This window comes from Melopsittacus undulatus, chromosome 8 (genome assembly GCF_012275295.1).
Source record: "Melopsittacus undulatus isolate bMelUnd1 chromosome 8, bMelUnd1.mat.Z, whole genome shotgun sequence".
Lineage (NCBI taxonomy): Eukaryota > Metazoa > Chordata > Aves > Psittaciformes > Psittaculidae > Melopsittacus > Melopsittacus undulatus.
Window position 1 is genome coordinate 39,330,480 of NC_047534.1, and position 15,042 is coordinate 39,345,521.

General features: G+C 39.8%; 1 protein-coding gene across 1 annotated transcript in view; it reads left to right on the forward strand.

Annotated features, from left to right (window-relative positions):
- TTN (titin) overlaps positions 1 to 15,042 on the forward strand; it is a 246,511-nt gene that overhangs the window by 219,870 nt on the left and 11,599 nt on the right. Inside the window, exons 225-246 of the mRNA XM_034065601.1 lie at positions 545 to 832; positions 917 to 1,216; positions 1,309 to 1,611; positions 1,782 to 2,087; positions 2,217 to 3,983; positions 4,073 to 4,369; positions 5,473 to 5,760; positions 5,853 to 6,152; positions 6,231 to 8,297; positions 8,391 to 8,693; positions 8,775 to 9,080; positions 9,173 to 9,463; positions 9,583 to 9,882; positions 9,998 to 10,303; positions 10,548 to 10,853; positions 10,954 to 11,235; positions 11,528 to 12,121; positions 12,234 to 12,521; positions 12,612 to 12,911; positions 13,364 to 13,666; positions 13,974 to 14,276; positions 14,394 to 14,978. Coding sequence (XP_033921492.1) covers positions 545 to 832; positions 917 to 1,216; positions 1,309 to 1,611; positions 1,782 to 2,087; positions 2,217 to 3,983; positions 4,073 to 4,369; positions 5,473 to 5,760; positions 5,853 to 6,152; positions 6,231 to 8,297; positions 8,391 to 8,693; positions 8,775 to 9,080; positions 9,173 to 9,463; positions 9,583 to 9,882; positions 9,998 to 10,303; positions 10,548 to 10,853; positions 10,954 to 11,235; positions 11,528 to 12,121; positions 12,234 to 12,521; positions 12,612 to 12,911; positions 13,364 to 13,666; positions 13,974 to 14,276; positions 14,394 to 14,978 — 10,383 coding nt within the window. The remainder of the gene's footprint in view (positions 1 to 544; positions 833 to 916; positions 1,217 to 1,308; positions 1,612 to 1,781; positions 2,088 to 2,216; positions 3,984 to 4,072; positions 4,370 to 5,472; positions 5,761 to 5,852; positions 6,153 to 6,230; positions 8,298 to 8,390; positions 8,694 to 8,774; positions 9,081 to 9,172; positions 9,464 to 9,582; positions 9,883 to 9,997; positions 10,304 to 10,547; positions 10,854 to 10,953; positions 11,236 to 11,527; positions 12,122 to 12,233; positions 12,522 to 12,611; positions 12,912 to 13,363; positions 13,667 to 13,973; positions 14,277 to 14,393; positions 14,979 to 15,042) is intronic.

Sequence of the window (15,042 nt, forward strand, 5' to 3'; positions counted from 1 at the left end):
TTTACAGTGATTGAGTCAATAAGCTTGAATATCTGTGAGCTATTTGGACATGATTGTAATGAACATCTTTGGCTGTATCTGTGCCTTTAAAGTCTCATCATAGAATAGAATCATAGAATCAACTAGGTTGGAAAAGACCTTTAAGATCAAGTCCAACCACTACCCCAGGACTGCCAAGACCACAACTACACTATGTTGCTGAGGGCCTCATCTATACTTTTTTTGAACACTTCCAGGGATGGTGATTCCACCACTTCCTTGAGAAAATATTTATTCTTCAAGCAACAGAACTCTGCCCATGCCCTATGGCCAAAGGGGTTATACTTATACACGTGATTGTCTTTTCTTGTTAGAATTAGTTCTATCTTGTTCTAGGTTTATGATTTAAGTTATACATGCTATCTTTACTTCAGTCTGTATTTCTAAAATGCCTATAATTAAATTGATTAAGTAAATCTGCTTAAGTAAAGTACAATTATTTTTGGCTTTGTTAAATACAAGTCTAAAATATGTACGTTTTAAACTTATTCTTATGTTTTTTAAGGTGCACCTGAAATTGATGTGCCACCAGAATATACAGAAGTGGTGAAATATAAAGCAGGAACTTCAGTTAAATTAAAACTAGGCATCTCGGGGAAGCCTATACCCACAATTGAGTGGTTCAAAAATAACAATGAGGTACAAACCAGTGCACTAGTGTCTATTGAAAACACAACAGAATTTGCTTCTATACTTATCAAGGATGCAACTCGACTGAACAGTGGCACCTACGAATTAAAACTGAAGAATGCCATGGGTTCAGCATCAGCCCATGTTAGACTACAGATACTTGGTATGTCTTAAGATACAACTTTATTATACTATTAAACAATAACTCAGTAATAAATACTTAACAGCTTTTTTCTGCCTACCACAGACAAGCCAGGACCCCCAAGTGGACCTATACAGTTTAAGACAGTCACTGCTGAAAAGATTACAATAATGTGGGACCCACCAGTGGATGATGGTGGTGCACCTGTAACACACTACGTTGTTGAAAAGCGGGAGACAAGTCGGGTTGTATGGTCTTTAATTTCTGAAAAACTGGAGGGATGTATCATAACTACAACAAAACTTATCAAAGGAAATGAATATGTGTTCCGCATCCGTGGTGTAAACAAGTTTGGAGTTGGTGATCCACTGGAGTCTGAACCCGTTATAGCAAAAAATTCATTTGGTAAGAAACATATAAAATAACTTATGCAACTGAATCATCTTGTGTATTATTTGTAAGTGGTACTTATCTACTCACGTATTTTTTTTACTCAGTTACACCTGGACCACCTAGCATGCCAGAAGTCACAATGATAACCAAAAATTCTATGACCGTTGTCTGGAATAGGCCTACTGTTGATGGAGGCAGTGAAATATCAGGATATTTTCTTGAGAAGCGTGACAAGAAGAGTCTGAGTTGGTTCAAGGTTACTAAAGAAACCATTCGGGACACCAGACAAAAAGTAACAGGCTTGACTGAAAACAGTGAATATCATTTCCGAGTTTGTGCTGTCAATGCTGCTGGACAAGGGCCATTCTCTGAAGCTTCTGACTTCTACAAAGCTGCAGATCCTGTTGGTAAGATACAACATGCAGTATTCCTAATTGGTTAGAAATCAATGGACAATGAGCAATTAGGGTGGGATTGCGCCAATGGAACTGAGGGCAGATTTTATTCCTCTTTATGATTAATTGTAAATATGGTTCCTATTTTGTCTCCCCCCATCCCCATAAACTATCACTTACAGATAAGCCAGGCACACCAACAAAGCTGAAGGTTGTGGATACAACCAAGACATCTGTCACCCTTGGCTGGGTTAAACCTGCTTATGATGGAGGAAGTCAAATTACCAGCTATGTGGTGGAGAAAAGAGAAGGTGAAGAGCAAGAATGGACTGCAGTCAGTACTAAGGGAGAAGTGAGAACAACTGAGTACGTTGTATCCCACCTTCAGCCAAGTGTTAATTATTATTTCCGCGTGTCTGCTATAAATTGTGCTGGACAAGGAGAGCCTATTGAAATGATGGAACCCGTTCAAGCTAAAGATATTCTCGGTACTGTACTTTTCAGTATTCATTGGTTTTTCTCTTTTGGTTTTTTGTTTATTTGTTGGGGTTTTTTTTCAAAGCATTTCTTATTTTACATTCCAATAATGGATTATTAATATTTACTTATTTCCACAGTGGCAGCAGAGATTGATCTAGATGTTGCTCTCCAGACCTCTATTATTGCTAAAGCAGGTGAAGATGTGCAAACAATGATTCCATTCAAAGGAAGACCTCCTCCAACAGTCACATGGAGAAAGGGTGACAAGAATCTTGGGATCGATGAAAGATATATCATCCAGAACACAGAATCATCTACACTACTTACTATTCCTCAAGTTACCCGAAATGATACAGGAAAATATGTTCTTACAATAGAAAATGGAGTTGGAGAAGCAAAATCCACATTTGTGAATGTAAAAGTACTTGACACGCCATCTGCCTGCCAGAAGCTGCAACTTAAGCATGTTTCTCGTGGCACAGTTACACTGGTATGGGAACCACCTCTCATCAATGGTGGTTCTGAAATAACAAATTATGTTGTGGAAAAAAGGGATGCTACAAAGAGGGCCTGGTCAACTGTAACAACAAAGTGTTCTCATACTACCTTTAAGCTAACTAACCTGTCAGAGAAGACTGCATTCTTTTTCCGTGTTCTTGCTGAAAATGAAATTGGACTGGGTGAACCTTGTGAGACATCTGAACCAGTGAAAGCTGCAGACATACCTGGACCAGTAAAAGACCTAGCCATGAAAGATTCTACAAAGACTTCTGTTAAACTGCAGTGGAGCAAACCTGACTATGATGGTGGTAGCATTATATCAGACTATGTTATTGAAAAGAAACTGCAGGAAGAAAAAGAATGGACATATGCAGGCACAAGCAAAAGCTGTGAATTTGAAGCTGAAAAACTTAAGGAGCTCTCTGTAGTGGAATTCAGGGTCTTTGCTAGAAATGAAAAAGGCAAGAGTGACGGTGTTACTGTTGGACCCATTACAGTGAAAGAACATATAATACCACCTGAAGCTGATCTTTCTGATATTCCTGGAGGTCAAATATCAGTGAGAATTGGACATAACCTGCTTATTGAATTGCCCTATAAAGGTAAACCTAAGCCATCAATGAGCTGGCTGAAGGACAACCTCCCTCTTAAAGAAACTGAACATCTTCGTTTCAAGAAAACTGAAAACAAAATAAGCTTAAGCATCAAGAATGTGAAAAAGGAGCATGGTGGCAAATATACTTTAATTCTTGATAATGTAGTCTGCAGAAAAACATTCACAATCACTGTCATCACTCTTGGGCCTCCATCTAAGCCAAAAGCACCTTTAAGACTAGATGAAATCAAAGCAGATAGTGTAGTTTTGTCATGGGAAGCTCCTGATGATGATGGTGGAGGAGAAATTACTGGCTACAGTATTGAGAAGAGAGAAACTTCACAAATGAACTGGAAATTGGTGTGCTCAAGTGCTGCAAGAACAACCTTCAAAGTACCAAACCTTGTTAAAGATACTGAATATCAGTTTAGAGTTCGTGCAGAAAATAGATATGGAGTGAGTCCACCTCTTGTCTCAGCAGATGTTGTGGCAAAGCATCAGTTTAGACCACCGGGTGCCCCAGGCAAGCCTGTTGTATACAACATAACCGCTGATGGAATGACTATATCTTGGGATGCTCCTGTTTATGATGGTGGCTCAGAGATTATTGGATACCATGTTGAAAAGAAGGAAAGAAACAGTATTTTGTGGCAAAAGGTTAATGTTGCATTAATATCTAGCAGAGAATACAGGATTACTGGACTGCTTGAGGGCCTGGATTACCAGTTCCAAGTATATGCTGAAAATGCTGCAGGCCTAAGCCGAGCTAGTGAGCCAAGCAAATTTACTTTGGCAGTCTCTCCAGTGGGTGAGTGAAAGATCAATCCAAGAAAACGTTATCATTGTAGAATATGGTGTGAGCAGTAATCAAATGAATTTTACTTATTTTCCTTTTAGACCCACCTGGTACTCCTGATTACATTGACGTCACCAGGGAAACAGTCACCCTTAAATGGACCCCACCACTACGTGATGGAGGCAGTAAGATTGTGGCTTACAGCATTGAGAAACGGCAAGGAAGTGAAGACCGTTGGCTCAGATGTAACTTTACTGATGTCAGTGAATGCCAATATACAGTTACAGGACTCAGTTCAGGTGACCGATATGAATTCAGAGTGCTTGCAAGAAATGCTGTTGGTACAATCAGCCCACCTTCACAGTCTTCAGGCTATATCATGACCAGAGATGAAAATGGTAAGCACTATTTCTTAATATACTTGTATTTGGGTACTGAAGCCAGCTAGAGCTTCTGGCTGTAGTGATGGGAAATAGGAGGCCAAGAGAGGTGGAATGTGTGACTGAAGTCCTTCCAGTCAACTCAGAACATTTCTGTTTGTACTCCAAGGTGGGAGCGTCTAAATTAAAGACCCAAATCTGGCAGACATAGGTAATCACTGAAAGGCATGGAACTCTGTATTTTTGTTGGATAAGCAGCAGTAGGAAAGTTGGAAAGAATCATAAACTGTGCATCATATTCTGATGCACTAAATAATTTAGAGATGAAAATGTGCCTCAGGTAGCTTAGCATACTGTAACAGCATATATTAATGATGTCTTTCAGCTTAATATGATGCACTTTGTGCATTAGGGGAAAAATAAGTTTACAGTTCATATAAAAACTGCTTTTTAGAGAATACCAGAAAGAATTCTATATATAACAATCTTTTATAATTAGTTTTTGTGGTTTAAGCCCAGCTGTAAATCAGAACCATGCAGTCTCTCTCTCACTCCCCCTTTCCTTCCCACTCCCGGAAAGATGGAGAGGAGAATTGAAAGAATGTAACTCCCACAGGTTAAGATAAGAACAGTCCAGTAACAAAGGTATAACACAAACCACTACTACTACCACCAGTAATAATAAGAAGGAAAATAACAACAGAAGAGAATATAACCGCTCACCACCTGCCAACCAATACCCCGCCCGATGAAGCAGTGATCTAACCCTTCCGGGTAACTGCCCCTAGTTTATGTAGTGGGTATGACGTGCTGTGGTATGGAATACCTCTTTGGTCTGATTGGGTCAGGTGCCCTGTCTCTGCTTCCTCCCGGGTTCCCATTCTCCCTGGCAGAGCATGAGACTCAGAAAATCCTTGGTCAGAGTAAACATGACTTAGCAACAACTAAAACCAGTGTTATCAGTGCTGTTCCCAAGCCGAAAGTCAAAACCACAGCACTGCACCAGCTACTAAGGAAAAAAATGACTGCTACTGCTGAACCCAGGAGATTACTACATTAAAAATATTATCAGGAAAAAGTACTTAGCTATATAGGAACTAAATTATATTTTCCTTTTTTAGTTGCTCCAACAATTGAATTTGGCCCTGAGCACTTTGAAGGCCTTACTGTTAAAGCTGGAGAGAGCATTAGACTTAAAGCTCTAATCAAAGGACGTCCAGTACCTAAAGTGACATGGTTTAAAGATGGTAAGGAGATTGAGAAAATAATGAATATAGAAATAACTACAGCTATTGGATATAGCACAATCTTCATCAGAGATGCTATCCGGGAACATCGTGGAGTGTACACAGTAGAAGCCAAAAATGCATCAGGCACTAAACGAGAAGATATTACCATCAGAGTACAAGGTACTGCACCAAACACTTTCAGCATGCTTTTTTAAGATAGTATCTTATTCTACGTGGTAACAAATTGTAATTCTGAACTTTTAAAATTGCAGACACACCAGGAAAAGTTGGTGGACCAATACGATTCACAAACATTACTGGAGAGAAAGTCACATTATGGTGGGAGCCTCCAGCTAATGATGGTTGCGCTTCTGTCTCCCACTACATAATTGAAAAACGTGAAACCAGCAGGATTGCTTGGGCATTAGTTGAAGATAAATGTGAAGCTTGCAGCTACACAGCACTTAAATTAATTAAAGGAAATGAGTACCAGTTCCGTGTCTCTGCAGTGAACAAATTTGGAGTTGGCAGACCATTGGAGTCTGATCCAGTTACTGCACAAATACCTTATAGTAAGTCTTCACCTCACCTTCTAGAAATAACCATGGAGTTGCCAGTTTGTCTTTCTAATGACATTTTTCTCTCTTTAGCTATCCCAGATGCACCAGGAACTCCAGAGCCTACCAACGTAACAGGAGACAGTATCACACTCACGTGGGCAAGACCAGCATCAGATGGCGGAAGCGAAATAAATGAATATATTCTAGAAAGGAGAGAAAAGAAGAGCATGCGCTGGGTTAAAGTATCCAGTAAGAGGCCTATTACTGAGAACAGATACAGAGTAACTGGCCTAATTGAAGGCAATGAGTATGAGTTCCATGTCATGGCTGAAAATGCTGCAGGAGTTGGACCTCCAAGTGATGTTTCAAAACTTATTAAATGTAGAGAACCAGTCAGCCCACCAAGTGCTCCTAATGTTGTCAAGGTGACAGATACATCGAAGACTAGTGTAAGCTTGGAGTGGACCAAGCCAGTTTTTGATGGAGGCATGGAAATAATTGGATACATCATTGAGATGTGCAAAGCTGATCTCGAATCATGGCAGAAGGTCAATGCAGAGACTGTTCTTGCTACTAAATATACTGTTGTTGATTTGGAGGCAGGAGAACACTATAAATTCAGAGTTAGTGCTGTCAATGGTGCTGGCAAAGGAGAAAGTTGTGAAATTCCTGCTTCAGTCCAAACTGTGGACAGGCTTTCTGCACCTGAAATTGATATTGATGCAAACTTCAAGCAGACTCATATTGTAAGAGCAGGTGCAAGCATTCGTCTATTTATTGCCTTCTCTGGAAGACCTGTTCCTACTGCTGTGTGGTCCAAAGCAGATGCTAATCTCAGCTTGCGTGCTGACATTCAAACAACTGATTCATTCAGTACATTGACTGTGGAGGAATGCAATAGAAATGATTCTGGCAAGTATGTCTTTACTGTGGAAAACAACAGTGGAAGTAAGTCTATTACATTTACTGTCAAGGTTTTGGACACACCTGGTCCACCAGGTCCTATTACATTTAAAGATGTGACTCGAGGATCTATAACTTTAATGTGGGATGCTCCTGTTCTGGATGGAGGTTCACGGATTCATCACTACATTGTGGAAAAACGAGAAGCAAGCCGCCGTAGTTGGCAAGTGGTGAGTTCAAAATGCACTCGACAAATCTTTAAGGTCACCGATCTGTCAGAAGGCGTGCCATATTACTACCGAGTGTCAGCAGAAAATGAATATGGTGTAGGTGAACCCTGTGAATTAACAGAACCAGTTGTAGCCACAGAAGAACCTGCTCCACCTAAGAGACTAGATATTGTTGATACAACCAAATCTTCTGTAGTTTTAGCTTGGCTTAAACCTGATCATGATGGTGGTAGCCGTGTTACTGGATACCTTCTTGAAATGAAACAAAAAGGATCTGACTCCTGGATTGCAGCTGGGCAAACCAAACAACTTACTTTCACTGTTGAAGGCCTTGTGGAGAACACCGAATATGAGTTCCGGGTCAAGGCAAGAAATGATGCTGGTTACAGTGCACCGAGAGAAGCTTTCTCTTCTGTTATTATTAAGGAGCCACAGATTGAACCAACAGCAGATCTCAGTGAAATAAGCAGACAGCTCATAACATGCAAGGCTGGAAGCACCTTTACTATTGACATACCCATCAGTGGGCGCCCAGCTCCAAAAGTGACATGGAAACTTGAGGAGATGTGGTTGAAGGAAACTGAGAGAGTGACTATCAAGACAACAAAAGACAGAACCACACTGACTGTAAAGGACAGTATGAGAGGTGACTCTGGTAAATACTACCTCACACTTGAAAACACTGCTGGTGTGAAAACATTTGCTGTCACAGTGGTAGTCATAGGAAGGCCAGGTCCCATCACTGGCCCAATTGAAATATCATCTGTCTCTGCTGAATCCTGTGTGTTGACCTGGAAAGAACCTGAAGATGATGGTGGCAGTGAGATTACAAACTACATTGTGGAAAAACGTGAATCTGGTACAACAGCATGGCAGCTGGTAAATTCCAGTGTGAAACGTACACAAGTCAAAGTTGCTCATCTCACAAAATACCAGGAGTACAGTTTCCGAGTAAGCTCAGAAAACAGATTTGGTGTTAGCAAACCCCTTGAATCAAAAACAATAGTCGCTGAGCATCCATTTGGTAAGTGAAACATTTCAAAATCTGTCCTTTTCCTCTGACTGAAGTATTTGTAACAACTAACATTTTCCTCCCCTCCCCATCTTTTTTATTTAGTCCCACCAAGCCCACCTTCTAGACCAGAAGTCTATTCTGTGTCTGCAACTGCCATGGCCATTCGCTGGGAGGAGCCCTATCATGACGGTGGCAGCAAAGTCATTGGATATTGGGTTGAAAAGAAGGAACGCAACACCATCCTTTGGGTGAAGGAGAACAAAGTGCCATGCTGTGAATGCAACTACAAAGTCATGGGATTGGTGGAAGGCCTAGAATATCAATTCAGAACATACGCTTTAAATGCTGCAGGTGTTAGCAAAGCTAGTGAAGCTTCCAGACCTGTAGTGGCTCAAAATCCAGTTGGTAAGTATTACTTTTAGGGTTATGTTGTTATTTAAGCTAAAATAGAATTGCATTTCTCATTTTTCTGTTTTGTTCTTCCAGATCCACCAGGGAGACCAGAAGTAACAGACGTCACCAGATCTACAGTGTCACTGAGCTGGTCACCACCCCTTTATGATGGTGGAAGCAAAATTATCGGATATATTATAGAGCGCAAACCATATAATGAATCTGGTGATGGACGCTGGCTGAAATGCAATTATACCATTGTCTCAGAAAACTCTTTTACTGTGACAGCTCTTAGTGAAGATGAAGCATACGAATTCCGTGTACTAGCAAAGAATGCTGCTGGTGTGATTAGCAAAGGATCCGAATCGACTGGTGCTGTCATTTGCAGAGATGAATACTGTAAGATATATTCACCTGGGATAATTAAAACCATAATGCTCTATTTTAGTACTGTCACGTAATTTGTTTTAATCTCTTTTTCCTTATGACAGCACCACCAAAGGCTGAACTTGATGCCAGATTGCAGGGAGAAATTGTGACCATCAGAGCTGGATCAGATCTTGTTCTCGATGCAGCCATTGGTGGAAAACCAGAACCAAAAGTCTTCTGGTCCAAAGGTGACAGGGAATTGGATCTATGTGAAAAGATATCTCTGCAATATACCAGCAAACGAGCCATCGCAATTATCAAGTTCTGTGACAGAAGTGACAGTGGAAAATATACTCTAACAGTTAAAAATGCCAGTGGGATGAAACAAATTTCTGTAATTGTCAAAGTGCTTGGTATGTATCCCATGATTAATATTCATGCTTAGTATACTAAAAACTCACATTCTTTTAAATAAGAATGAGATGCTTTTCCTTAGCTGCTAATAACAATACTTATTTTCATCTCTACCCAGATTCACCAGGTCCATGCGCAGGCAAAATTACAGTTAGCAGAGTAACGGAAGAGAAATGTACTCTGGCATGGAACATTCCTGAGGAAGACGGAGGAGCACAAATCACTCACTATATTGTAGAAAGGCGTGAAACCAGCAGACTTCATTGGGTTATTGTTGAGGCTGAATGCCAGACTTTATCATATGTGGTAACAAAACTTATTAAAAATAATGAATACATCTTCCGTGTGAGAGCTGTCAATAAATATGGACCAGGTGTTCCACTTGAAACAGAACCTGTGATTGCCAGGAATGCTTTCAGTGAGTATTAGCACTTTCCATTCTGCGTGACAATTTGTGGAATATTTCTCATAGTTAAAAAAATTGTTAAAAAATAATTATTTTTTCCACCTTTTTTAAAAAAAAAACAAAACAGCTATCCCGTCACAGCCTGGTGCTCCTGAAGAAGTGAGTGTTGGCAAGGAACATATTATTATTCAGTGGACAAAACCAGAATCTGATGGTGGCAATGAGATTAAGGACTATCTTGTTGACAAACGTGAAAGGAAAAGTCTGCGCTGGACACGGGTGAACAGAGATTACACGGTTTATGATACCAGACTGAAAGTCACTGGTCTCATGGAAGGCAGCCAGTACCAGTTCCGTGTCACTGCAGTGAATGCTGCTGGGAACAGTGAGCCTAGTGAAGCTTCGCAGTACATGTTATGTAAAGAACCATCATGTAAGTTACCACATTTAAAACACATTTAATATTTACTTATAATAATGGAACATAAAACCACATTGACACTTTGAGATACCCAAAATCACATATAATGTCACTGAACTAGTTAGAATAAACTAATAAACTTAAAAGCAGCTATAGCTAATTTTAAATGCATTTAGCATTTAGCTGTTTAGAAATTGTTTTTTACTGTAACATGTTTCCTGCACTAATGTAAAATGCATTTTCTTCTTTTTCACAGATACTCCTGCACAACCTTCAGCTCCAAGAGTTGTCGATACTACGAAGCACAGCATAAGTTTAGCATGGTCAAAGCCCACATATGACGGTGGTGCTGATATCTTAGGCTATGTTCTTGAAATGAAAGAAGAAGGTACTGAACAGTGGTATCGACCGCATACAACTGCCACTCTGAGGAATGCTGAGTTCACCGTGACTGGTCTTAAAACAAGCCAGAAATATCAATTTAGAGTTGCTGCTACAAATGTGAATGGTATGAGTGAATTTAGTGAATCATCAGCAGAAATAGAACCTGTGGAAAGAATAGGTAATTTGAAAACCTAATGTATATTTTAAGGAATAATTATATTTTTCTGTAGAACTTCTAACAGATTAATTAATTCCATATTTTCTACACCCTTCATCAGAAATACCAGAACTTGAACTTTCTGAGGACCTGAAGAAGACAGTTACAGTCAGAGCTGGTGGTTCCCTGCGTCTAATGGTCTCTGTATCTGGCAGACCTGCTCCTGTAATCACATGGAGCAAGCAGGGTGTTGACCTTGTAAGTCGAGCTATTATTGATACTACAGACAGCTACACTCTTCTTGTTGTGGATAAAGTTAATCGGTATGATGCTGGAAAGTACATCATTGAGGCTGAAAACCAATCAGGAAAAAAATCTGCAACTATTTCTGTAAGAGTGTATGGTAAGTACTGTTACAATTGTATATGGGCATTTCATCACTCACAGTGCACGTTGCTCAAGAATCATTCACTTCCAAAAGTTTATTTTAAATAACATGAAAATATTTGGGAAGTCAGAGAAACAATCCAAAGGGAAATGCATAGTTTCTAAAGCTGTGCTAGTTTATAAATCAAATGCCAGAGTTGGGTTTTTTTATGCAGAAGCAGTGATTGCAAAAGGAAAGGATCCAAAAGGAAGAAAAAAATCTTTGGTTTTTTGGTTTGTTTTTTTTTGTTTGTTTGTTTTTGTTTTAGATACACCTGGCCCACCAGCTGCAGTGAGAATTAAGGAAGTATCAAAAGATTCTGTGACACTTACTTGGGATATTCCAACCATTGACGGTGGAGCCCCAGTCAACAATTACATAATTGAGAAACGTGAAGCTTCCATGAGAGCTTACAAGACTGTCACTACCAAATGCAGCAAGACATTTTATAGAGTTACTGGACTTCTAGAAGGAGCTTTGTATTATTTCAGAGTACTATCAGAAAATATTTATGGCATTGGTGAAGCTTGTGAAACATCTGATGCAGTACTAGTATCCGATGTCCCCATGGTACCACAAAAACTTGAAGTGATTGACACCACTAAATCAACTGTTACTCTTGCATGGGAGAAACCAGCCCATGATGGTGGCAGCAGGTTGACTGGCTATGTTATTGAGGCCAGCAAAGCTGGAACAGAAAGATGGTTGAAGGTAGTGACACTGAAGCCTACTGTCTACGAGCACACAATTATCTCTCTCAATGAAGGTGAACAGTATTTGTTCAGGGTCAGAGCACAGAATCAGAAGGGCGTGTCAGAACCACGAGAGATTGTCACAGCAGTGACAGTACAAGACCAAAAAGGTAGGTATCTACTGTTAAAAAAAAAAAATAAAAAAACAGGATGAAGCTTATATGAAATAAATATGATATTTATAAAATGGATGTTTAAATTCTCGATATTTTCTTTTCTAAGTTCTACCAACAATTGACTTCTCTGGAATACCTCAGAAGACAATTCATGTACCTGCTGGCAAGCCCATTGAATTAGCTATTCCAATTGAAGGACGACCACCTCCAGCTGCATCTTGGTTCTTTGCTGGTTCTAAATTAAAAGAATCGGAACGCATCAAAGTGGAAACTGTTGCAAAAATGACTAAACTAACTGTGCGTGAGACCACTATACATGACACTGGAGAGTATACACTTGAACTAAAGAACACAACTGGGACAGTTACTGATACAATAAAGGTTATAATCCTCGGTAAGGGTTTATGAAAATAATTGTCCAGGCTCTTACTCCATCTGAACTTTGTTACATCAGCAATATGATTCCTTTTCTCCACTGTTCTAGACAAACCTGGACCACCTGTTGGACCTATCCGAATTGATGAAGTTGATGCAAATTATGTAACCATTTCCTGGGAGCCACCTGAACTGGATGGTGGAGCTACCCTGAGTGGCTATGTGGTAGAGCAGCGTGATGCTCACCGTCCTGGATGGCTGCCAGTTTCAGAGTCAGTAACCAGGACAACGTTTAAGTTCACCAGACTTGTTGAAGGTGCAGAATATGTATTCCGCGTGGCTGCTACAAACCGCTTTGGAATTGGATCGTACCTGCAGTCTGAAATTATAGAATGCAAGAGCAGAATCCGTAAGTGTGACTCTTTGCTTATTTTCTCTCTTTAAAAATAAAGATATATATTTAAATGGGCTTCTATATCCATGCATAGATATTTTTTTCCTAGATGTTACTGTTTCTTTCGCCAGATAAAATGGTACATTATGATGCACAGTATTCTTCTTATATTCCTGAAATAAAAGACATCCGTAAATCTATATAGATTTTATAGATGCACTACACAGAACCTGGATGAGAAACTTGAATTTTCTGCTCATGTCTACCATTAGCCTTGAAAAATTTCTTTACCGCATTACAGAAAACAATACTTCACTGACCTATTTTGTAAAGTACTTTGATACCTGCTGATAAAATTATTTTGATAGGACATCAATATTATATTGTCATTCACGGTATGTTGCATATTGTTAATGTGTAGAATCATTTGATGCTTTCTTCAGTAATTCTGTGTTATGTTTTTACAGGTATTCCTGGTCCTCCTGGCACTCCAGAAGTGTTTGATATCTCTAGAGATGGCATGACATTAACTTGGTATCCTCCAGAAGATGATGGTGACTCACAGATTACTGGCTATATTGTGGAACGCAAGGAAGTTAGAGCAGACAGATGGATCCGTGTAAATAAAGTTCCAGTCACTATGACTCGTTACCGTTCCACTGGCTTGGTTGAAGGATTAGAATATGAACATCGAGTCACTGCAATCAATGCCAGAGGCACTGGGAAACCCAGCCGTCCTTCCAAGTCTGCTGTTGCCAGAGATCCAATTGGTAAAGTGATTTTCTACATAGATTAAGCACACTCTGGCAGAAAGGAATGATACTAGCAAAGTTACTCTTTTTTTTTTCTTCCCCCCCCCCCCCCCCCCCCCAATTTGGAAATTTATCTGGGTGTATTAATAAGTCAGATTCTGACTGGAGAAGACAAAGAAAATACTAGTGAAAAACTTTCATTCGAAGTTTTCCTGCATAAATCCAATAGATGTAATACAGACCATATGTTGCAAGTTAGCATTTGTTGCATCTTTTAAACATTCATTAACAAGATTCCACTCTCCCATCTGATCTTCTCTTCCAGCTCCTCCAGGTAAACCACAGAATCCAAGAGTAACTGATACTACAAGAACATCTGTCTCCCTGGCTTGGAGTCCACCAGAAGATGAAGGTGGTTCTAAAGTTACTGGCTACTTAATTGAGATGCAGAAGGTCGATCAATTTGAATGGACCAAATGCAATACCACACCAACCAAGATTCGTGAATACACCTTGACACATCTACCCCAGGGTGCAGAGTACAGATTCCGTGTACTAGCCTGTAATGCTGGTGGACCAGGAGAACCTGCTGATGTGCCAGGAACTGTCAAAGTAACAGAAATGCTTGGTAAGACACTTCAAGTCTTAACTCTCATTGAAATTTGTCCTAAAAAATTATTTGCCTAAGCAGGAAAACAGACATAGCATGAGATGTTATTTTTGTTTTTGTGGGTTTTTTTTATAGAATATCCTGACTACGAACTTGATGAAAAATACCAGGAAGGTCTCATGGTGAGACAAGGTGGAGTTATCAGGCTTACAATACCCATTAAGGGTAAACCCATCCCAATATGCAAATGGACCAAAGAAGGACATGACATCAGCAAGAGGGCCATGATTGCAACTTCTGACACTCACACAGAAATTGTGATCAAAGATGCAGAAAGAGAAGATTCAGGCACCTATGATTTGGCACTCGAAAACAAGTGTGGCAAAAAAGCTGTGTATATTAAAGTCAGAGTGATTGGCATTCCAAATCCACCAGAAGGGCCACTTGAGTATGATGATATACAAGCTCGTTCCGTCAGAGTTAGCTGGAGACCTCCCATAGATGATGGTGGTGCTGATATCCTAGGTTACATTGTAGAGAGACGAGAAGTACCGAAGACTGCCTGGTACACTGTTGACTCTAGAGTGAAAGGGACATCACTAGTGGTGAAAGGGCTAAAAGAAAATGTGGAATATCACTTCCGTGTTTCTGCTGAAAACCATTTCGGTATCAGCAAATCTCTCAAATCCGAAGAACCAGCAGTGCCAAAGACACCTCTAAGTAAGTCCCCTTTTATATACTTTTTAAAATTATTTTTAATTACTACATTATGGTTCTAAAAGTG